The sequence below is a fragment of the Dreissena polymorpha genome, chromosome 4 (genome assembly GCF_020536995.1).
Source record: "Dreissena polymorpha isolate Duluth1 chromosome 4, UMN_Dpol_1.0, whole genome shotgun sequence".
Lineage (NCBI taxonomy): Eukaryota > Metazoa > Mollusca > Bivalvia > Myida > Dreissenidae > Dreissena > Dreissena polymorpha.
The window spans coordinates 125,468,268-125,493,057 of record NC_068358.1 but is presented as its reverse complement, the minus strand read 5'-3'; the positions used below and the strand labels follow the sequence as shown (position 1 = coordinate 125,493,057).

Genomic DNA, 24,790 nt, shown 5'->3' with positions numbered 1-24,790 from the left:
TAAACTTATTGCATTTGTTTCCCCTGTAGTGTATTACCTCCCCTGTCCTACTTATATTTATATTAATCAACAAAATTAAACAATAACACAATATTTAATATACAAAATATACAAAAAATCTCATATTCTGATAATATTTTTACTGATCCACTGTATTTTACTAAAAGGATGATGTTTCATTGGACTGATAATTATAGATTTAGAATTACAGACCAGTTGCTTCAGTAATATTGTTCAGAGTGTGCCCTGTTGGCCGCGTATGCATTCTTGAATTACCATTCAAAAAACCATTTTACTATTTCGAGTCACCGTGACCTTGACCTTTGACCTAGTGACCTCAAAATCAATAGGGGTCATCTGCGAGTCATGATCAATGTACCTATGAAGTTTCATGATTCTAGGCCCAAGCGTTCTTGAGTTATCATCCGGAAACCACCTGGTGGACGGACCGAACGACCGACCAACCTACCGACCTACCGACCGACAGATCGACCGACCGACATGAGCAAAGCAATATACCCCCTCTTCTTCGAAGGGGGGGGGGGGCATAATAATAAGCAACCAGAAGCTCGATTTATGTTCAGCGCAACTTACAGTATATTATCGAATCATATGCAATAATGTCGAATTGCAAGCTACTTTTATGAAGACTTACTATAAAAATGTATTTAGCGAAAAAAAATCAGTGTTTCTATTATCGTAGTAACATACGAAAGCGTTTTAAAATACGCGATCTATCATGTGCAGTGAATCGACAAACACATATTTTAATGATCAAATAACCATACCCTATTTGACCTAGCATCCTACAGATGACCTTCATGTCCCGGCTGTCAAAGTTTGTTGCACACACTGTGCCCCACTGGCCCTCATAATATACCTCTACCCTCCCTCCATCAACAAGACGAACCTGTGTATCTAATAACAGAAACAGACAAAGGTGATCATGTATATATTCTCGTATATATCTTATATTGTAACGACGAAATGCTATTGACAAACATCTATTGATCCATCGTATTTATATTTCGACAAAGAGCGTTTATAATCGTGTGAATATTTGAACATTTGGTAGAAACGTGTTCCTATTATGCATCATGACATGGTTTAATTTTATAATAAAAACTCGTTTTGATTTACGATAAATAATCGAAACCTACATGACGCGCTCGAAGTCTGCGAATCGATACCTGAAATAAGGCAGATATGTGTTATACGTATGCTTTTTTAATTATGAAAACCCGAAACACAAACAATATCATGTACTTGTATTGCGTATTATTTCAATTTATGTAAATGTATTAAGATGAAATGTGAACATGTTTTGTTCATAATAAATTATTATCATTACATACAATAAGTGTATTAATCAAGAACTAAACTATGTGATCGCTAACCTCCACAATTCACGTCTACATCGTTGTTGTGGTTACAGGAACTAGTAAAGTATGATTCAGAAATGCAGTTGTTTATGTTCCATTCGTTGCCGAAACACTTCAAATCATATTCTTGTATAGCACCTTTACCACCACTTAACGATGTACCGTAGGTACTAAGGAGCAAATAAAATGTATTTTCTTGAAGACTGTGTGAGACACAAATTTGACTACTGTCTACACATGTATGTCAGTATTACTTTGTTAGTTAATACAAACACACCATCATATAAATATGTCATTCCTGTGTAAAAACATGTTCTTGAATATTTAAATTATTCGCTGAATGGCGAAAATAGTTTTGGGCTTTTTATAAACTAAAGTCAATCAATGAACAATTCCTCTATTGATTAAACGTTAAGGTATACGTAATTATTGTTATTGTTGTCTGTGAAACGTATTTAATACAGTGATAATGAAATTGAAAACTAACCACAAATACAGCCTTGTTAAAATATATTTTGTTAAACAAGGATAACAAATCGTTTACACTAAATGTTTCAACACAGACTCACTTGTTACTATAGAGATAGCCTAACTGTTTGCATATCACATTAGCTGCACTGTAGTCAAAGCGCTTTGAACAAACTGTACTCCAGACGTGTGTTGAAGTGTTGTAGATTTCTACTCGACCACTGCTTCCAGCATTTCCGCCTACAAGCCGTACTGTATCTAAAATTCATTCAAAATTGATCATAAATAATTCAGTAAAAAACAAAATTTGAATAAATATTAATATAATTGTAATAACGAATAACAATAATAACAGGGGAATACAGACTCATTTATACAGTTATGTCACGTTACAGAAAAAAGTCGATTGATAACTTTTAACATGTTCAGAAGCTAAATTTAGTCATAAGTTATTCTGAAAATCTAGGTGTCAATGACTCTCCAATCGTCAAGCGTCTGAACAGTGTTCGCATGTTTTAAAAGTGCAAAAGCATAACACAATAATAGTATATGCAAATATTGTTCTTTGAATAAAATGCCCAAAACATTCATCCTCGTTAATTACTGTTTTGAGTTTTCATTTTCACAAATTAAATCTGCATATATTTACAACAGATTGAAATTACCAAATGACCATTTATATTTTATCGTTGTCATTTTCAACAGCAAGATTTTTTGTGGAGATATTGTTCATTTGCATACAGGTTATTAGCATATCATACAGTATACGTAAAACGTTAGCAGCGCTTCACATAGCTTAATGACCTGCGTGCGTACGCATAAGCATGCGCTAAAATAGTTTCTGTTACTGGTTTATCCTATGATAAACATTACGATGTCGATTGTACTTCACGTCATGTTATAAATCTTTTACATTAAAAAATTGTTATAAACAATACGTCGAACAAACTTATCAAAATGTATCCCGCAGAATGACTAGCAATAGATTTGATATCAAGAACTGTTTCCTAAATCCTATTTTACATGTTGCTACACATTTTTGATCTTTTCACAATGATTGCACTTTATCTGATTTCTTTTTTGTACCTATTGATGTTGTTTAAAACATCATAAACATAAACCGTTTATGCAAATATACGATTTGGATACACATATTAAAACAATCCTTCCTAATGGTCTAAATAATAAACTGCTTAATTATTATTCCATAATTAACATACACATTTGATGTTTGCTTATTACTATGTTTTTTTAATAAATTATATTATTACTAAAAGGCTGGGGTATCAACACTGATCCGTCATATATTGTAATAGAATGTGTTAAATATTATGTGTTATTTAATACATATATATATATATATTATAAACTATATATTATACGCTGCAGTCGTTGCCTCTCCTCCGTGTTAAATCAGCCCGAAAGGGACGTTGTCCACTCCCGGAGATTTTCCTGCCTTAAGACTACGCATTGCTTCTGCATTAAGTATGAGCTTACCTTCGTCGTCCGCTTCTGGTCTAGGATCGTTCTGAAGGAGACTGGAGTCCGGTTGAAGCGGATAGTTGTAGAGGTCAATGCAGTTTTCACTCCATCTGTTTAGGACTGCGGCACTCTCGGTAAGTAGATTCCGGTCAGTGTCTGATATTATAGTGGCCTGACTGGTTTTCGTGAGGGTATTGAGGGAGCTGTAGGCCTTCTTACTGATGCCTGCGGTCACGTCTTTGTCGATGATGATACATTGTTCCTCAATCCATTCCTCCTTGGTATCGTTCATCTTCCTCCTTACCTTCCTGTTAGCTTTTGGTAATTTGCCCTAGATCCAGACTGGTGTTATTTCCACGCCTCAGCTGTCTTCTTTTGTCACATTGTTCCATGATTTCGGTCGTTACCCATGGATTGTTCTTTCTTCTCTCTCTCACAAGCACTTTTTCAGCCGATGACAGTAGGGAATCCTTTATGCTGTTGCTAATGGTGTCGTTCGTTATAATTATCTAAGATGTTCAGAGCTGCAAACTTTCCACTTATCTGTGCTTAAAATACCTCTGCTATCACTGGATCTTTCAATTTCTCCAAGTCGAATCTAACGCGAAGGTTCTTTGTGATGCGCTTGCTCTTTAACTTCAGCTTGATGGTGGTGAGCATCAAGTCATGGTCACTGCCGATGTCTGCGCCAGGAAACGTTTTTGTATTCGCCTTGTTAATGCTGGACTGTAACCGTGGCTGCGCTTGTATGAAATCAATCTGGATTTTTACTTAACCGTCTGGAGCATGCCAGGTCGCCGTTCTGGACGGTTTGTGTTGGTTCAGCGTGTACGAGCTGATTTAGCACGGAGGAGAGGCACCAACTGCAGCATTGACGGCACCATGCAAACAGATCTGGGAGGAGAAGAAATAGCCCAAGGCGTGGGCTGGTCATACCCCTTTCGAAAAATGGCAACCTCAAGTTGTCAAAGAATTATCGCACCATAAGTCTAATCAGTCATCCCAGCAAAGTCATGCTTCGCATCATCCTTAATCGATTGAAAAGTAAGGCCGAAGAACTACTGGCCGAAATGCAGGCTGGAATCAGAGTTGGGCCGAGCACAATGGAACAGATCTTCAACTGCAGAGTCATAATTGAGAAACACCTGCAACACCAACGTGACCTCTTTTACAACATCATTGACTTTAAATAAACAATCGACCGCGTTTGACATGATGAGCTATGGGATTCAACATTGATAAAGGGCTGGTGCAAGTCATTCAAGAACTTTACGGACGCCAGCAGTGCAGTATTTCTCAACGGACATCAGCGCGACTTCTTCAGGACATCAGTGGTCGTCCGTCAGGGATGTTTGCAGTGTCCCGTTCTGTTAAACCTTTTCCTTGACAAGATAATGCAGGAGACTCTCAATGACGACCACACCTCTCTCTCAATCGGTTGATGATCCGTCTCCAGCTTGAGATTTTCTGATGATTTTGGCCTCATGGGTGGCACCAGCAGTGAACTTCCATATCTTACAAACAGACTCTATGAAAGAGCAAGAGCATTTGGGATGGTGGTCAGCACTAAGAAGTCGAAGATCATTGTGAACAGCACGACCAACACAAGTACAGTCATCACCATGAACCGCGAGAAGCTAGAAGACGTGACCAGCTTCAAGTACTTGGGCGCAACCCTGTCCAAGGATGGTACCACAAGCTTCCCCACCAAGTACAGGCTCTACAAGTCACTCGAAATCTTCATCCTACTCTACGGCTTCGGGACCTGGACGCTTCACGTAGACACGGAACGCAGGAAACAGGTATTTTAACATGAATGTCTCCGAAGACTGCTCCGCATCTCCCGAAGACTGCTCAACATCTCCTATACGGAGCACAAGACCAATAAGTACGTCCGGAACTTAACTGGAACACTTGTTGGTCCACAAGAGCCCTACTGTTGAACGTCAAACGACAAATATCAGCTTCGTATGGACACGTCACCAGGAACGATTCTCTTTGCAAGACTGTTCTCCAAGGCACGCTAGAGGGAGGTCCACGTCGAGGCCGCCAAAAATAAAACTGGATGGATAAAGTTAAAGAGTGGACATCATTTCCCATGGATGAATTACTCTCAGCAGCAAACAACAGACCTGACTTGGGGGGATTTCTGTTTTGTCGTTCCTCATTTCCCCCAAACGACCGAACAGGTCAAGGGATATGATGATGATGATGATATTTTATATTTTACAACAAACGACGTAATGTTTCTGTATGACGTTCACTTCCTATGATTTTGTTTTCATTATAAAAAAATAATATTTGATAAACAAACGTTACGTGTTTGTACGGATTATTCTATTTCACTATTATAATTCATTGATTTCGTACTTCAATAGTTTAGTATACATACAAAAACCAATGGGCGAATACTCCCACTAGTGAATGAACCTTTTGGGTCAAAATGGTTGCACAAATGGTAACATGTGACTCCATTCGGCTATTAAATTGTAGTGGTGTCCCGTAATGACACGAGTTTTGTGCTCTGAATTAAATATATTGTACTAAAATTGCAGCTTTTCGAGCATAACATACATAGTAAACTTACTACAATCAACTACCGCAGCATAACCACTGTTGCAGTATCCGATAGTCATGGATGTGCACATGGAAATATCCCTCTCCATTCCATGACATCGAATATTTGTTATCATGTCATTTTTCCCAACGTATGCACGTGTGATCTTTCCCGCTCTTTTACAACAAAGACAACAAAATGCGTTAAACTAATGCTTTGACAATTACTCAAAATAAACTTTTTTCGATAAATGCAATATCATCGGGTACACACAATACACAATGTTTTATTTTATTGTTTACTATTTAATTAACAAATATCTAAAAAGTATTTTTACTTAAAATTTCCATAATTTCTTCAACAAACTAATATATATCATACAAGATTTAATTTCGCTGTGTATGATCAAACTTTATTAGTTCTTTACGACTTAGTTGCACCAAATATATCATAAGTGGGCGGCATTGAATGGGTCTGAGCTTTAAGAAAATTGACAACTGTCTTAAAGTTGTTTTAACGTAACGTAAACAGAAATATATGTATACAATCTAGCATAACACCTACACCGCCGTGCCATTGACATTGACACATACAGCACGTGCCTCATTTAGACCGAACCCGTCTGAGCAGATGTATCTCCAGGTGCCATTTTCTTGCGCTCTAACCGTTCCGTGCAAGTTGTTACGCCCGTTTATGAGTTCGATTTTAGTGTCTGCAGTAATAAGATACACGTTAAAAACTTTTTATAAACACATTTCTTGCCGACTTTAATTGGAAGATTTTGGTGTGTTAGTGTTGTGTAAGAAACTGGATGAAAACAAATTTAATAAGAACATAGATTAGGACAATATAGTATTATGAAATAACTCTTCAAATTTACTTATGAGTTTTCAGAAATTAATCAACTGATATGAATATGATTGTTAAAAATGTATTCTAATTTTTTAACATTATTGTTCGCAGTTGACATGAAATATTCCGTTAATGGCGATTGTAGTCCGTTAAAACTTCAAAGATACATAGGGCATGTACCTGGCTGACACTTTTTATGATCATACAGGTACATGTATATTGAAAATAAAACAAATATTACTAACGTTTTTACGAAATGTGCTAATATAACCGATTTACATTTTGTCCATTCTCTATAAATATATAATTTAGGTCGAATCGCGTACCACTGCATACTATGTTTACTCCGTTGTACGGGTTTCCACTACAGTTGGTCTTACGGACGTTGCATTGAGAAACATCGTCCTCGTTTCCTCGGCAACTCAGACGTAACATGTAAGATGAATCGTCCGTATATGCACCCGAAGATGAATCGTCCGTCGTGTAATTAACGTTCCTTTCGACAAATAAACAACTTCGACATTAAATAAGTTGGTAATATAGATTTCCTCATAATCGAAACATAAGTGTGGACATTCTACTTGTTATTGGAACACATACAAACAAAATGTTTGCCTTTCGAAAAAAATGTTAAAAAAACAACAACATAATGTTTGTATAAAGTATGTCAAAAACGTGACGCACGTTGAATATAAGAACTACAGTAGTTTTAGAAAGAAAATTGTTTATCTAGTCAAACAATACCTATTGTATATGTGGCGAAGTAATTGTTCACGTTCACCTTTAAACAGTGTTATATACGTTGCATTTTATTAAAATAGCAATGTAGTGTAAATTGTATTAGGATGAACAGCTTTTATCACCGTATTTTTATAGTCATATGTATTAATTGTGTTGCTACAAAAATTGTGGACATCAACATAAAATGTCTGATGATATAGTTTCTGGGGTTTCATGAATTTCTATATTAAATCCAACAACATTTTGATATACATGTATACTGTGTGGATACGATGATGAAACATGTTTACTATTCTTTTTAAACTTAATTTGTTTTACACATTTCTTAAAATACATCCATGACTTAATATATGTATAACTTATACACATGAACTATATTTCTTTGTATTCTTGCTTTAAAACCCATCCCCGAACTGTTTTCACAGATTTTCGATACTTACGACACCAAAAATGGGTGAAAGATAAATATTGTTAACATCTTTTGAGATGTAAGTGTGGTTTGCGATAACTTCTGGGTAAGAATACAGTTCCAACGGCCAGTTAAACCCCCAATACTTTGAATTGGCCGTTCCACGGCGGTGATAAGTCACTTTATGTTTTAGTTGGTCATCTGTTACAAAAGTAGTTGATGTAAACACACATTTTGTCCTTATATTGTTTCTTGAGTTTCATTCTTGCTATTTGTAACTATTTGTACCGACACTTAACAAGACAACAGTTAGCTGGAGAGGAAATAATCATTGGATGATCAAGAAGTACATTACACGGTAATATTAGACAAGTGATCAAGTAAACATTTGCGGTTACGCAGACATGAATCTCAATCATTCCAAAACTTCGGAAATGTTCACTCGTTATTTACTGAGTTACAATTCTGAAACTTATGGCTACCCTTACCACGACGGTTGATAGCTAGTCCGACAATACACGGTGGCTTCCGCATTTGAGAAATAGTCCTGGCAGATATTAACCATGTAACGTGCAGGTTCCCCAACCACGCCAGCACTGATAGTATTGTGTCGCGCCTCAGTGTCTGAAACATAGAACAAGGACGATCAAGATGGCGCTAATACGCTCACCGGAATAAGGATAATTGTGAAAGAAGAATTTGGTATTTTGCGAAACATGTATATATAAAAAAAGTTGACCAACGGGCTAACTTTGTAAAGAATTACTTTACAATGTGATGCAACGCACATTACCCTCATGGGCTAAGTAGTTTCATAACAAAAATATTTTACACTTGCTTAGCGAATAAAGCCTCGATTAACAGTTTTACGCCAGTTTTACAATATACGTATGATTTTAACAAAACTTTGTTTAGGACCAAACGATGTCGCTTATAAGACATTGTTGGGCCCTGTGATTTCAGAGAAGACAATTTAAGTTGCTTTGACGTCAGTTTAAAAACCAGAAGCATGAATTTGAAAAAAAATACAGAAAACATATTCCAAATATGAAAGCTATGGGTTTTGTTGCTTTAAATGGGGAGAGTTTTAAATTAACTTTGCAATTTGAGTGTTAAGAGAATATTGCATCATTGACCGTAGTCTATATTGTCTCCAGGATTATTATTTGAAAAGGCATACTAGAAAAACATTACACGGCGTTAAATACAATATATATATTTGAGGTCATTGTCATATTCGAGGAAGAAGGGTAACGTAACTGTGCGAAATAAATCAATCATATTTCCACTTTGCTGTGGAAGTTTTGTACACGTTATTAATGTTTGAACCAACTTTGAAGAGGACCATCTCCTGATTTTGTTTATCTGATATTAAACATGTGAGTTGTGTGGTTTTATTCGTAAACGATTTTTGAAGTGTTTGATTCAAACAATCTCGCTGAGCTCTTGTGGTCACCATATGATGCCGACAGAAACGATTTAAAAACTTAAAAAAGTGTGTACGAAAGATCATACCTGTGAATCTTCTTTTTAATCTTAAAAGAGTGCTAGGTTAAGATATCGTTTGAAGGAAAACGGTAAACATGGACGACAAACAAGGCGCAAAGACGGACGACGCACAGCCACCAAAGACATCTCAGAATGATGTTTAATTAAAAAGAATATATTTAACTTTTGTATTTTATTAAAATATTAAAGATTAATTGTTTGTATTATTTGTATTATCTCTATTATTTCAACAAGGTATATCACGAAAAAGAATTTTTTGGTGTATCTGTTTTATTATTTCAATAAACCACGTGAACACATACTGCAGTACACCATAGCTTTGCTGTAAGGACAACTGTCTTGAATAGACTTGCAGAACAAAATGTCGATTTCGTCGCCATGACATCGTAGATTAGGCATTGCAATAGCGCTCGTCATGAACTCGTTCCTAGGCTCACCGGTTGTCAAGATAGCATTTCTGGAAAAAAAATGTTTATAAAACATGTATGCCTTCAGACCTGATAAACATGATTTGTATAATTTGCTATCATAAAAATCGCAGTAAATCTTCAGCAACATATATAATCATTATTCTAAATTAAACTACATCAACTATTGTTATAACTTCATGTCAAACAGAATTTAAAGCATTAGCCATTGAGTTATGGTTGAACGCATTAATAGCAGGCACTACCACAAAATATCGAAAAACTTTCTGTTTCAAAAGTGTATTATTTTTGAAAGCGGCATAAAGTTGAATGTTTAAATACAAAAGAGCATTGCAACAAAACCAACACGACATGACAATCGGCTTATTTCATTAAACAAAACACATATTTATTTAATTAATGTTTTTCTAGTAAGTGTTTATAAAGTATTATTTAAAAAAGAACTATAACCAAAATGGCGAATTTAGGGTATATATGTACTCCATCTATTTTATACAATCTATTTCCAACCATCTATATCATAGGATCCCCTCGATCGTTGCAATTTGATATCGAGCCGTCAACAATTAAAGCTTTCTACTAGTAAAACAATAAAATGGTATATATTAGCAAAGGAAACATCATCTCATTGAGATCTTCCTACAAATTTAGTTCCAAGATGGTTCCTTTGAAAGTGTTCAAGATATGTTCCGAACACATAATGTTAGTACATGTTTTTCAAAGGAGCGACCTCATTACTAGGTCATGACTAAGTCTTTAAATGCATGTGATCGAGATTCAAATAAAGTCTAGATGCTATCATTATAAAATTCTGACCAATTTGCATCACGAATGAATTATAAATGAAGCCTATAGTATAACAACGTTTTTTCGGAGAATTTAGCCTTACACGTTTTCAAATGCAGACTCCGATTCGAACTCGTCATATATATTGTTTAAATAAAGATTGTTTATCTGACTAAGTTTCATCAAGATACGATAAAATGTGGCCGTAGACTGGGACACAAAATCTGAAGTGCGTACGTACTGATGATTAGACGAACAACCTGAAACGTTGTTGTGCGGGGTATACAAATATTTATGTACTTATATCTATGCATGGTGTACAGTTCCTGCTTAAATACAAATTCAATCATTTACGTTGTGTTTCTGGTGGAGTTTCGCAGCATCCCACAAATAACATTTGCAATTTCTGTTGGTGTTCGCGGATTGTATATCATGAAATTTGCGTCGAATTCACTACAAAGGACTCTCCATTGTCCATCTTGCCAGATCTCCACAAAGCCAAAGACAAAGTTCCCACCAAACAACCGAACTTTGGTTTCTAAATATTAAAAGCAGAAAAATCATCAATAAAAAATTATGAAATGTCTGATCAATTATAAAACATCATAACACCAACAATTGTTTCAATATATATATATATATATATATATATATATATATATATATATATATATATATATATATATATATATATATATAAATATACGTGTGTTCAGCACGAGGTTTCGTTTAGTAGTTAAGTACAAGAATATTTGTCCCTTTTACGTACAGCTTTTGAGAAACATATTTTACATTTAATAAAATATTCTTAGGGATAAAAATGAATATTGAACAATATATAAATTGTATACATAGTTTATTATGCTGCTTGATTGTTGTCGTCAATACGCTATATTCATCTTTAGAAAACAAATTAAATATTATACACATATACGTTTACATATGATAATTATAATGTGATTTTTCGCATGATGTATTGCGTCATCAATTGTTCATTCAGTAAAACGTATAGCATTATTTGTTTTGGTATTATCATTTTACAACAAAAGTATACCTGTCAGTGCCAATGGAAGCTGTAAAAAACACAAAACTAGAAACCGAAATGCATCCATCATCACCAGAAACGGAAATAAATGTAATTCAATATCACTTAACTGACGCAGAAAGTGTATGGTTTACCAATGAGATATGCAATCTCTGTATCACGATGTTTAATCACATTGTTGCGAAATACTAGTACGAAGTTTGAAACTTGTCATAAACGAAAATCACACTCCACAATACTAAAGTTGAGTGTATCAAGCGTTATCTGTGTTTACGTATGTGTATGGCTCCTGTTCCGATGTGCGGGCTCGAATTGGAAGAACCGTTTTATTTTAAAATCTCTCGTATCACATGAACAGATATTATTTGAAGTATATATTTTGGTTCATTATGCATGTTTAAAACTAAACAGCCCGAAGTGGCTTGTTTGCCATCAAGATAATTAAGGTTTATAAATAATCATAGCTAGCAAATATCTTAAAATAGGAACTGTTATTAAACTTACGAATTGACCTTGTGGGTTGTCGCGCAGTTGATAATGACTGATAAAAAAGATTTCATAAATTATTGGTAAAATCAGTCGGGTAAGGGTTACATTTTAAACGTTACTGATAAATGTTATGTGAGATAGAAACAGGCTGAATATGTTTCTCTACTACTAGACCAAAATAAGGTTTTTGCTAGAAACAAAACAATTTAGAAACTAAATGTTCAATTACAAATAGGGCGAAATATCCGTATTACTAATTCACAGATTCGGGTACACAATAATTGTGAAAATGGTCAGATATAGAAATTTGTTTACATGACCCGTCCTAAACAAAAGCGACATTCCAAAGTTGCAATAGCTAAATATGACGCCATCAATAGCATATTGAAAGCCACACAAGTGTGAACGGTGTTCACTGTTTATAAAAACATAAATTCAAGAACAACGGCGTTAATGATTAAAAACGTCAAAGAAGGTTTTTTATCTTAATGGCATATTGATGCGTTTCCTCACAAGCGACAATTCAGCTGTGGCAGATATAGAGAGGGTATTGCTTTAAATACGATTGCAGCCGCACCAGCATTGTGTAAGCGGATTTTCATGCCCCTTTGATATTTTTATGTCAACAACTGCAAATGAATACAGTTTCTGTTGTGTTCCGTTTGGTTTAGTTTCCAGTATTTTCCCATCATGAGCTAAATATCATATTATCAACAGTTACGTTGAACAATGTCGATAGCGAGTTCATAATTTTGTAATATGAACAAATGATGTAACTAGAAAAAGAAGATACTGTAATAAAAACATGGATGTCTATAAGCGAGTTTTTTTTTACATGATTACACAATATGAGGCAAGGTCCTACATCAGGATGGAATAAAGATTGGTCTGCTTTTATATGATACATTGATCTGGTCAAAATACATATTCAGAATACATATTAGCTTAAGTTCAGCCGTCAAATAGATAGCCGTAAAGCAGTGACCGTTGATTCGTGTCGATTTTTTTTCTCACATATTTGTTGTATTGTTTAACTAAAATTGGCTTGGAATGTTCTTTAAAAAAAAGTATGAGTATGAGGGCCTCTATGCGCAAAAGCTTCTGTTCATAATTTGTATATTTGATATTACATTGAAAATTTATAGAGAGTAAAGCGGTACAAGCGATGTTCAATGAAATAACACGTAGGTAATAACTAAAAGATAATAATAATATGAGTCTCCTCGTAGTGGATCCAACAATGGGAAAACCTGAAACAAATACTAAAGCTGGTAACAATAACAACCCTTATTCATGGTTGGCACAGAGCGTTTTTTTAATTTAGAACTCACTTTATATTTTGTAGAGATAACCCCATGTCGGTGACGTGGAACTTGTTAGTGATTTTTTCCTTTTGGAGTCGCAAACTTGGTCGAGTTGAACTTGTGGTGAAATAAACTGATTGTTAGTTTGTTCTTTATAATTTGTATTATCATAATGATATTTTCATTCTTTAAGTAGCTCTTCATCGAATTATGCATATTCTTAATTACATTGTCTATTTCAAATATTTGTACTTGATGCATCTTTGACCATAGATTCGAATACTGTTAATTGTGAGTATTTGTCGACGATCTTACTCCAAAAAATGTATTGAAACCGAATTAATCAGAAGGGGCTATGTATGTAAACGTCTACAATACCACTTAATGTCAACTATAAATGAAGCAAATAAAATGTTGCGCGAAAAGCTGAAAGCAAAATAATCGTTTGCAGCCGCAAACACCATTTACACAGCACGCGTGACGACAAATCGATACTTATTCGTTTTATCTGGGTCAAGTTAAAAAAAATATTCATAATTTGATGAAATGGAAAAAGCTTTAACACACGGGCACGTACGGAGTTGAATTCAAGTTAATATTAGGTTCATGTAAATGAACACCTATTGCGAACATATGTCTAATTCTTGCTTATAAATTAGTCTAGTATTCGAAAGTACAATTTACATATTTGTATCCTGCAAATTATTGCATATATGTACAATTTCAATTGGATTCGCAATACCGACATGTGTAAGATAACAACTGTAAACAAAAATATATATTATTGCAACTTCGTATTTAAAAATAAACGCTTTTATAAGTAGTGAATTGATGTTTTGTGAATATTACGAAGAACTTTGACTATTCTCATCACTTACTGACAATTGATTTGTTTATTTCTGCAGATACATCTACTTTGCGACAGATATCACATGTGGCGAATAGTAGTAGTTCTACTTCCGATTGTTTTTATATAATAGGCTTGAAATAGAGTATTTTTGAAATAGACTAGTCATAAATAAACGAAATATACAACATGTACAATTTTGGCTATAAGCCTCTGATTCAAAAGACTTTAGACAAAAGACTTTGCGTTATTCTTTAGAGCTGAATGAGTGGTGTCATTGACGTCACGACCAAAAAAGTAAACAACTTTCAGTTTCGAAAACAGATTCGATAAGTAAACATCCTGGTTCCGTTGGAAAACGATTATTTTAATAATCAAAACTTTTAAAGCGATTATTTAACATTAAAAACTTTTAAGACAAGAAACAAGATGCAGGTACGAATATTTATTATTGATTGTAAATGCTATTTTGATATATGCCTTTGTCAACAAGAAAATCTAAAATGAAAATAAAAGTAAAAATTGTATTGAACCCTTTGTTTTCTTTTGTTATACGGTATAACAAATTGGTGGCAGAAGTGGGATAGTCAAAATTCGGTAGTAGGGAAAAGTTTGCTAAATTTGTGAAAATTTCAATGACAGCCTTGTTTAGCAGAGATAATAGATTTTCCACGAGTAAAAAGAAAGAAGAAATGAAGGCAGATGAAAAGCTATGAAAGGAGAAGTACCGGGAAAGAAAAACGAAGAGCTATGAAAGGAGACGAAGAACAGGGAAAGAAAAAGGAAGAATATGAGAAAGAAGAAAAGTTAAAGAAGGATGAAGTTAGAAAGACGAAAAGACAACAGAAAAACGAAAATGTACAATAAACCAGCAAAATATAAAAAAGACAATAATTTGACCATATTCGGTGGCAGCAGATGTCTGGTGAGCACGACGAGAAGTCTGGAGACCACGAAGATTCTGGCTTTGAAGAACTGGACGAGGTACTTAAGAACGTAAGGACCATGACAAACAAAAAGAAAACCTTGGTTACAGAGAGTAGGAAGTCGACGACCTTTGCAGAAGGGGGTTTCCTCTACGAAGTCATAACTATCACTAAAAATATATACTTTGATAAAATGTGTGTGCCTTTGTGAGTGTGTTTTAAATGTCACGTTTGTTTATTGCAACATGTAGTGCAAATGACATTTTACACATTTATATATGTTGTACATGTCATTAAATTATTCTAACATTTTGTGTGAAAAGTGTTTTAATTAGCATGTCCGATGTTCTGTCACAAGGTCATGATGCTTATGTTATGTAAATATGTGATTTAATAAATGTTGACACATTTTTTTTTATTGTAACATTCACTGAAAATCAGTTGTTTTGAAATAATAATTTATGTAATTACAAAATAATATACTTATCTAATAATTTTTGTGATGTCGAAAAGAATTGGGACAACTTTTACAAAGGTTAGGGAACTGCTAGACCGTTACCCCACCCAGTCGTTAATAAATAACGTAATATAAACAACGGCTCATTGCCGATTAAATATCTTAACAACATAACGTTTTTATATTAAAGCCACACACCATGAAATGAAATACATGGCATAGTAAATTTAAGTATAAATAAGAAACATATTTTATCTATGCCAATTAGAATATATCAGGCGGTTACAAGGTAGAAATCCGTCCCTTTTGCGCTTTAAAACTTAAAAATAATCGCGTTTGTCGAAATGGACGTATACGTCTATAAATCCTACTTTTGGTTTTAACAGCGGTACGGTTTAAAAAATAATAAATAACCGCTAACAAGGCTATAGATTTAATTGTATATATGCCAATTAGAATATATCTGGTGGTTACAAGGTAGAAATCCGTCTTTTTGCGCTTTAAAACTTAAAAAAAATCGCGTTTGTCGAAATGGACGTATACGTATAGAAATCCTACTTTCGGTTTTAAAATTAAAAAGATAAATAAATTACTTGCTAACTAGGCTATAGATTTAATGACAATTTTGCCCACTTTCTAATTGCATCTATATGTATTGATTAACATTTCAAGGTGTGTGGTTTTACATGTTAAAGATAAATATCTAATTAATTGATTTAAAGTTATACAATTTGTTAAACTTGTGAATACGTCAAAGATGTAAATTAATATTGTTGTTTACGATTGAATCTCGTTCATTCAGTAAATTCGCCATTTCGAATTACATTCATTTGTAGTAATTTTTAGTTGTTCGCTTGAGAACAACTTAGGTTAATACCACGCGTTTAAATGCAGTTTTCCTAAATACTATAAACCTGATAACTGCCGCATCTGCCGCATCCGCGTCGATAAAGTGTTGTATAATTTATGCAAGAGGGTTGAGTTCTTCGACTATATTCATTCACAAATGGAGATATAACGCGAATATCATGTTAAATGGGATATTTTAACAGAGCGTATATAGAAACGAATCAATAAACAATGTTTGTATTATACGTGCCGCGGAAGAGAATGTTTATGAGTGATTAAAATAGTGAACTATCTGCTGCGCCTTAAAGACGTAGTGTTTTTGCTCAGCACAGGTCATTCATAATCTGAGACTATAAATAGATGCGGGAAAATAAAACTACTGCTAATCAACAAGGGATTAGAGAGTCCAATACACGAGCACGCGTCTGTTGCGTAACCTTGTTGATAGTGCTTGCAACTACAGCGGTTATAAATTTGATATGTCTGGGAAACGTTCTTTTGTTCTCATTAGATAGCGGCGATCTATTGTATTCGCGGGTGCTAACAATAGTATAACGTACAGTTTGTTTATATTCACAGTTCCCAATTTATAAAACGATAAGCATGAGTTCACCAATAACTACAGGTTTAATAAAGACAACGATAAAAATGGTTTATAATCTCTAAAACCGAACAACTAAATATAATAAAAAATATCTTTTAAACAGATATTCGGCGAACATGCTGACTTTGAAATAAAGTTTTAAATGTATGCTACTAAAAATTAAATTGAAAAAAAAAGATAAATAATATTTTGTGTGTTTTTTTCACTTGTTAGTCGCATATTCACCGCATGAAATGTGCGTTATTTAAGTCCAACCACACATAAGTGTAGATACAAATTATACTACGGGAGTTCTCCTGACCAGACTGAGACATGCGCAGGCTGGGTGGGCTATAGCTGTGATGGGAGCATATGGCATAATACCCATTTTTGCATGACGGGAGTCTTTTTAAATCTCATTGCCAGTTGTGAATGGTATATTTAAAAAATGCATTTCGATATAAAATTGAATTAAAAAGCAAATACAACGAACTGGCAAATAAGGGTACGCTATTCAGGCGTTCTGGAACGATTTCCATACGTGCTGACCGAGTACGGCAAACATTTATGGTTAGATAATATAATGATTTTCCTCTTAACGTGACACTATACTTTTTCGCTAGTATTTTTTTCATATTGAAAGCAAAATTGTGTTTATCGATAGTCAATTGTGTCTTCCCAACGATGATTTAGTAACCGAGTACAGAACCAGAAATTCTGCTAGATGGATTTTAACGCGTGATTGTATCTGTGCCACAATTTGTGTCTATGTATGTGTCATTTGAACATGCAGAGAGTAGTCCTGAATTTTGTATATAAAATTCGAATGTATTAATTCGTGCCTGCTAGCGTTATGTAGAGGTCATTTAAGTTGAACGGCTGGGAAAAAACAGCTATGCCGAAAAAGCGCATGAGTGATCTATAACGATGTTAAGGTCTGAGACTGGTTGAAACTGTGTAAACTACTAGGGTAACAAGTAATGCATTAACAACAAAGTACGGGTTAACAGCGCTGTCTTTATGACAACATAATTCGTGAGTAAAAAGTACTGCTCGCAGATTTATTTATTTTTATATGTTCATCAATTATTTTGAATTGAATATGGTGTCAAAAAGGTTTTGAAAAGGGAATTTACATCATGAAATTATATTCTTAGTGTGCTAGGTATTCGATATTCCCACAATATTCATTTAATACGATGGTGATTGCAAATTTTATTTTATATGAACTGGTTATCATTATACCATTTTCATCATATTTGTAATGCTTTCAGAACGTCTAGAAAAGAGACATGTTGTTATTTTGTTTAAATTATCTCTATAACATATATATGATAATAAACAGTGCACACGCATCTCGACCTGTGCGCTAAGACACACTCTTTATAAATTTAAAGGTCAACAGAAGAAATCTGACTAACTGTTCATATTTTATAAAGTAATACCATATTATAACAACACAGTAAAAAAATAAAAAAATATAAAAAGTTAGAGCTAAAAAACGATGATTTTGATGATCGGGAATTTCCGTAACGCGTTCGGCAATTTTCGCCGCTATTTTACCCCGATGACGTATGTGTGCACCACTGCGCATGACGAATATTCCCATGTTATGTACAGTATGCACTGAAGCATGCAAATTTCCCTCAAAACTTCAAGGATTACAGGATTGTGTTGATCGTTCACTTGCATATAATTAATTTATAATCTCTTTTGTGTTGATTACGAGTCGAACTTTTACATGACATTGAGGATTAACTGATTTATATGATGGTGCAATGTGCAGCGTTTGGCTGCAATGCACGGCCTGAAAAGCAAGCTCCGGCTTCTCCGGATACCGGATTCTTCGGCTTCCCAAAGGACGAAAGTATTAGGCGGAAATGGATTCTAGCCGTGAATTCACGAAGGATTATTGACGGAAAGGTGGTTGGCTTTACGCCAAGCAAATATGCAAAACTCTGCATAAAACATTTTGAGGATAAGTGCTTTGTCCACCCCCACCCCCCCCCCCCCCCCGAGTGTGATGGCGAGTGCGGGCTTTGGGATGAGACTGTCGCTGCATCCTGATGCAGTGCCAACTTTGTTCCCTGACACGGACAACTTCAAGGCATTACAGCCGAAAGCCCTAAAGCCCGACGAGTTAGGAGCCCCAAACGGAAACGTGACACCTATGGTGCTTTTGCCAAGAGAAATCGCAAAACGGTAAGAACTAAATTAATAAGGTCAATGATCAGATATGCATATTAATACCACAAGTTCTATGTAATTTCAAAAAGCTCAAACACTGACAATGTAAAAAATACTTTTGAATTAAAAATCATTGTATGTAGTTAGAATAGTTGGCAGCTAGTAACCAAACTGACTTTGGCAGTACGGCAAGATCTAATTATTTATTGTAAGTGTTTTGACAGGCATCAGTTTGAAATCGACGATTGTAGGACATAAGCCCCCCAGGACAAAACCCCCCCAATGAAAAAATGAACATTTGGACAATTGCCCCCCAGTAGTAATAACAGGTAGGATATAAGCCCCCCAGTGCTTATTTTGCATCTGGATATTTGCCCCCCAGTGCTTATTTTAGGAGTGGACATTTGCCCCCCAGTGCTAATATCATATGTTGTTTCCATTATACTAGTATATCTCTGTATTTGGATTCAGTATTATTTCATATCTCATAAATATATAATCTTAGAAACTTGGATCATTATAATTCGAAATAAAAAAGGTCCAGAAACTCACTTTAATTGCCTAATCTTAGGTAAACCAAACATCTTATAGAATTTGAATTGTTTTTTAATTAATCAATCAAAAGGATTATCAGCTTGTTAAAGGTGTTACATGTGGCTTTGATCATATACTTGTTAATGAAAATTAAAGGCTTCTGTATTTAATAAATCAAAAGGATTAAAAGGGGGTGATAATTGGACATGATTATCTGCTCAATCGAGTAATGTCGTTTAAAATTAGGCACTGGGGGGCAAATGTCCACTTCTAAAATAAGCACTGGGGGGCAAATGTCCAGATGCAAAATAAGCACTGGGGGGCTTATATCCTACCTGTCATTTCTTCTGGGGGGCAATTGTCCAAATGTTCATTTTTTCATTGGGGGGGGGGGGTTATCCTGGGGGGCTTATGTCTGGATCCCGAAATTGACACATTTCGATCTTAATACAAAAATGTATCTATCTATATATACTGCTAGTCGACACAATTAGCATTTCAAGCAGTGGACACTGTTGAGTCCATTTCCTGGGAAGAACCAGTACTTGGTGTCAATGGAGGAGATAATGAGAAAGCTCCCTGAGTAGGGAGCGAACCCAGGAACTCCCGATCGCTAGGCGGACACCGCATCCACTACACCACCGTGACCTCTTACTGTTTTTCACCACGGTTAATTTAGCTCAAGTTCTAATGTAAAGCAGTTGCTGACAAGCCATATTTTCTACTTAATTACCAAAAATTCAATTAATAATTTGTTGCTTGTCTTTTTATTGTTTAAAATGTGAAAACGCAAGGGCTTTTTAGTAAATCCATTAGACTTCCAATAATGTATTCATGCTGGTTTAGAAAAAGAGATGATAAGTTAGAAATAGTGTGCCATTTAACTGTTAAAAGAATAAAAAAAGAAATTTGAATTAGTAGCCGACAGGTGTTTTATTATTTATATACCAATTATTCTTCATGTAGTGTGAATCATAAAATGCATCTTGATTTTTTTGTGTTTTCATAAATTGAACAGCAACTGATTCTAGTACTTAGTAGCTGATGGCTAGTTAGACTACTGGTAGTGCCATGATAATTTAAATAACAGTTCAATTTCAGTCTTCAGGGTAATATATTTAGCCAAAATCATTGTTCTATATTAGAAACAGGAGAAAAATCCAATAGCCTGACTATATAAATTATTAATTTCTAGAAGCCCAAATAACATCCAACCAGACCCGGGATGTCTGGCTTATAATTGGCATGAAGACTGAATAAATGTTATATTTTCAAATTAATATTGTTACATGCATTAATTGCATTGGAAACAGTTTTCAGTGTAATAAACTCATTTTGCTCCTTATGGGCTTTAGCCATTTTGAGATTTCATTATAGCATTCAATGTACTAAAGGTGTGTTGTTTGATTAATTTCTGAAGTGGAAAAAAGAAAAACATGTAGTTTTACTATTATGAATACAAAGTTTACTTTATTTTACAATTTTGTGTTTCAAATCTTGTAGAAAATAAATGACAGCATTATGATATGTGTAAAATTAAATAAGCTTTTTTCGGGTTATCATTTTTATATTTTATTTATAAAGTTGATTCAATTAGGTGGTTTCTGTACAAAATAAGTTGATCACTAAACTAGCTGAACTTTTACAAATCACCATGCCAACAAGGCACCAAGTTGGCAGAATGTGGTGTATTACCACCCTACAGCTGCCATAATTCAAGCTGGTGTCATAAAATAGATGGTCCTCTTTGTTTCTGTAAAGTCAAGTATTGTTATCAGTGATCTACTGTTATCAATTGTATTTGGCACAGACAGTAATAAAACAAACAGATTATCAGACTGCAGTCATCATAACAACTGAATATACAACATACTGCACTAGTAGATAGAACAGTATTAATAAATAGATAGGAAATAAATTGCAAAAAATATAAATAACATTTTAATTGAGAACAACAATCTACAATTTTATTCTTGTCTTGATTCTTTCTTTTAATTTAAACACTCTTTTATTTTAATTAGGATATTTTTCTATATATTGTATTTAATTAGTTGGACAAATTATAATTAAAACAGATACTTGCATAAATACTGGCATCATTTAAATAGATTTTTCTTCAAAACTTGATTTTTTTATTAATTAAAAAACAAATTCTCATGAAATGAGCTATAATGCTGCGCATGGACACAGTTTTAAAATACAGTTAAAATGAAAAAAACAATCATTTTTAATGAAATAGTCATGGAAAATTGCTTACCGGTATAAAGCTTTAATTAAAGATACTAATATTATATTGCAAAAATAAATGTAGATCATGAAATGAATAGTTTTGTTTGAGAAAATCACCAAAATGATGTCCATTCCCTGTTTGATGTCTTATTCTCAATTCACATAATACAGTGTTTTTAGAACACACATATTGTTGCCAGTTATAATAAGATATAAAATCTACTAAAATGAACAATATCAAAGGTACAGCAACACATGTTTGAAACTCTGATTTATTATATCATGTCATTATTTGTCAGGTGGATTGATCATGACTCGCAGATGACCCCTATTGATTTTGAGGTCACTAGGTCAAAGGTCAAGGTTATGGTGACCCGAAATAGTAAAATGGTTTTCGGATGATAACTCAAGAACGCATATGCCTAGGATCATGCAACTTCATAGGTAGATTGATCATGACTTGCAGATGACCCCTATTGATTTTGAGGTCACAAGGTCAAAGGTCAAGGTCACGGTGACCCGAAATAGTTAAATGATTTTCGGATGATAACTCAAGAACGCTTTTGCCTAGGATCATGACACTTCATAGGTACATTGATCGTGACTCGCAGATGACCCCTATTGATTTTCAGGTCACTAGGTCAAAGGTTAAGGTCACAGTGACAAAAACGTATTCACACAATGGCTGCCACTACAACGGACAGCCCATATGGGGGGTATGCATGTTTTACAAACAGCCCTTGTTGCCATGAAAGTTGGACTATTACTTGTCTTTAGGCTCGAAGGCGCACAAGGAATTACTGTTGGTCATCGGAAGCAAGCGCCTTCTCTCTGACATTGGCATGCTGTCACCAGCTGAACAGACCTCGATGCTGGAGGCTCAACACAAGGTGGTCTGCCTATTTTCGCCAAAATTTGTCTGCTTTTCATACGCAGCAATGAAACAGAGGTATGAATTGTGAACAATTAATATTATATCTACAGAAGAGTGAGTGCAGGCATGTTGTTTTTGTCTTTCATATTCCAGTGGTAATAATTTATATAACTACAACTTTAAGGCAAAAATTAGTTTATTTCCTACACGATTGATAAATATTTGTGCAAGTTTAATGAGAACAACATTTGATTATGATGCGGGTTGTTTTTTTTTACATTCGGCATTGGTTGCGGAAATTCTAACAACCAAAAATATGATCTTTAATTCGAGTAAAATTAATATCCTAGTTGACTAATAAACATTGTCATTTGCAGTTCATAAACCATCAAGTGCCCATGAGCATATGTCCATAATAAATATGCATTAGTTGTGAAAATTGATTTTAGTTCCTTTTTATGCCCGTGAAGGTGGGCATATAGTGATCGCACTGTGTGTCTGTCTGTCTGAAATTCCGTCACACTTTGCGTTTAGGTTTCGAAAAATGTGGAAAAACACTTTGCATTTAGGTTTAGACAAATTTGGAAAAAGCGGGCATATGTCATCCTATGGTGACAAGCCTTGTTGTTATATGAAATAGTAATTGTTGATATAATTTGTGATTAAAGGCTATTTTTTGTAATCCAGATTGCATCTGGCAGCCCTGCATTCCGTTTCTAATGCGCACAGGAAACATGCAGAGACGAAGAACGGTGAAAAGCGCTACAGGATTTCGTATCCAAAGTACAAGGCGGGACACCATGTCGTGAAACCTGTTAAAGAGGCCTGCAATTATGGTAATGGTCCTTCTAAGCGAAATAGAAAATTGGCATTCTTATATATAATATGCAAAAACCTAACAGTGAAACTGACCAAGTTGACTGTTGTTGTTGTTTTTTATGCATAATATGTGTATTTTTATTTATTTGTTCAATGTGCGTAGTTTAACCAAGTAGTAAAAAATAAATTGTCGATGCTTTTTTTCAGATTATGTCACAGAGCTAATGGTTGAATTGCTGCAATTAAAACAACAGTTCAAGAGCACCCGGATTGCTAAGCAGGCATCTTCTTCCATTCTGTTCTCTCCACCACCATAAGCATCATCTGCGAAGAAAATTTTAAAGAATGAAGCAGTGCAGTTGCACCGCTCTAGGTTTAATTAATCACAGTAATTGGAAACAACTTGGCATGCCATTTGTCATGTATTTCTCCAGCTGGGTTTAGTGTACGTGCGTAAGGTGTCATCCCAGATTAGCCTGTGCCATATATGTTTGTAATTAATTTAAAAAAATCCTCGCGCTGGAAAGATGGGGCAAAGCGTGCACAAAATATCTCGTCCCATATTAGCCTGTGTCCCTGATAAGACTGTGCAGACTCGACGTGAAAACATGATATGCTCCAAGTTTTATATGACAATGTCTACGAATGTTCCCTTTTGACAAATTAGAACCTAGCTGAAGCACTGATCACGTATTGTTTCAAATTAACATAGCAACTACAATGATTTTTTTTGAAAAATGTGAATGTATTATTTTGACAAATATGCTGTAATAATACTTTTCCCATTGTGTGCTATACTGTTAGTATACAAATGTTAATGTCAACACCTTTATTTTTAAATGTTGGGACCATGTAGTGTTTTTTGTGTGTTAGTATTGGTCTGTAAAAGATGTTTTAAAAGTCATTTTGTTAAAGGTACTTAATTTGACTCCATAACAAGTTGCATTGCAACATTGTGCTAGTAAAGCTCATTTACTTATTCCGTCCAGTTTTCTAAAACTTGTCGTCAGGTTACAAGTTGTTCTGTTGTTGT

General features: G+C 34.5%; 2 protein-coding genes and 1 long non-coding RNA gene across 3 annotated transcripts in view; 1 reads left to right on the top strand and 2 right to left on the bottom strand.

Annotated features, from left to right (window-relative positions):
- LOC127876014 (deleted in malignant brain tumors 1 protein-like) overlaps positions 1–9,743 on the bottom strand; it is a 44,959-nt gene extending 35,216 nt beyond the window's left edge. Inside the window, exons 1-9 of the mRNA XM_052420840.1 lie at positions 9,703–9,743; positions 8,380–8,515; positions 7,068–7,237; positions 6,454–6,601; positions 5,920–6,065; positions 1,952–2,108; positions 1,398–1,552; positions 1,161–1,190; positions 789–918 (exon numbers count right to left, since the gene is read on the bottom strand). Coding sequence (XP_052276800.1) covers positions 789–918; positions 1,161–1,190; positions 1,398–1,552; positions 1,952–2,108; positions 5,920–6,065; positions 6,454–6,601; positions 7,068–7,237; positions 8,380–8,515; positions 9,703–9,715 — 1,085 coding nt within the window. The 5' untranslated portion in view covers positions 9,716–9,743. The remainder of the gene's footprint in view (positions 1–788; positions 919–1,160; positions 1,191–1,397; positions 1,553–1,951; positions 2,109–5,919; positions 6,066–6,453; positions 6,602–7,067; positions 7,238–8,379; positions 8,516–9,702) is intronic.
- A 4-nt stretch (positions 9,744–9,747) lies between these two features.
- Positions 9,748–11,835, bottom strand: LOC127876021 (uncharacterized). The gene is made up of 3 exons (XR_008047601.1): positions 11,669–11,835; positions 10,969–11,152; positions 9,748–9,857 (listed from the first exon to the last, which is right to left on the bottom strand). It is a non-coding gene; the product is annotated as an uncharacterized LOC127876021 (long non-coding RNA).
- Positions 11,836–19,122: 7,287 nt separating this feature from the next.
- On the top strand, positions 19,123–24,790 carry LOC127876017 (uncharacterized). The gene is made up of 4 exons (XM_052420845.1): positions 19,123–19,316; positions 22,842–23,013; positions 23,626–23,774; positions 23,965–24,790. The coding sequence occupies exons 2-4, from the start codon at positions 22,907–22,909 to the stop codon at positions 24,072–24,074; spliced, it is 366 nt and encodes a 121-aa protein (XP_052276805.1). The 5' UTR covers positions 19,123–19,316; positions 22,842–22,906; the 3' UTR covers positions 24,075–24,790.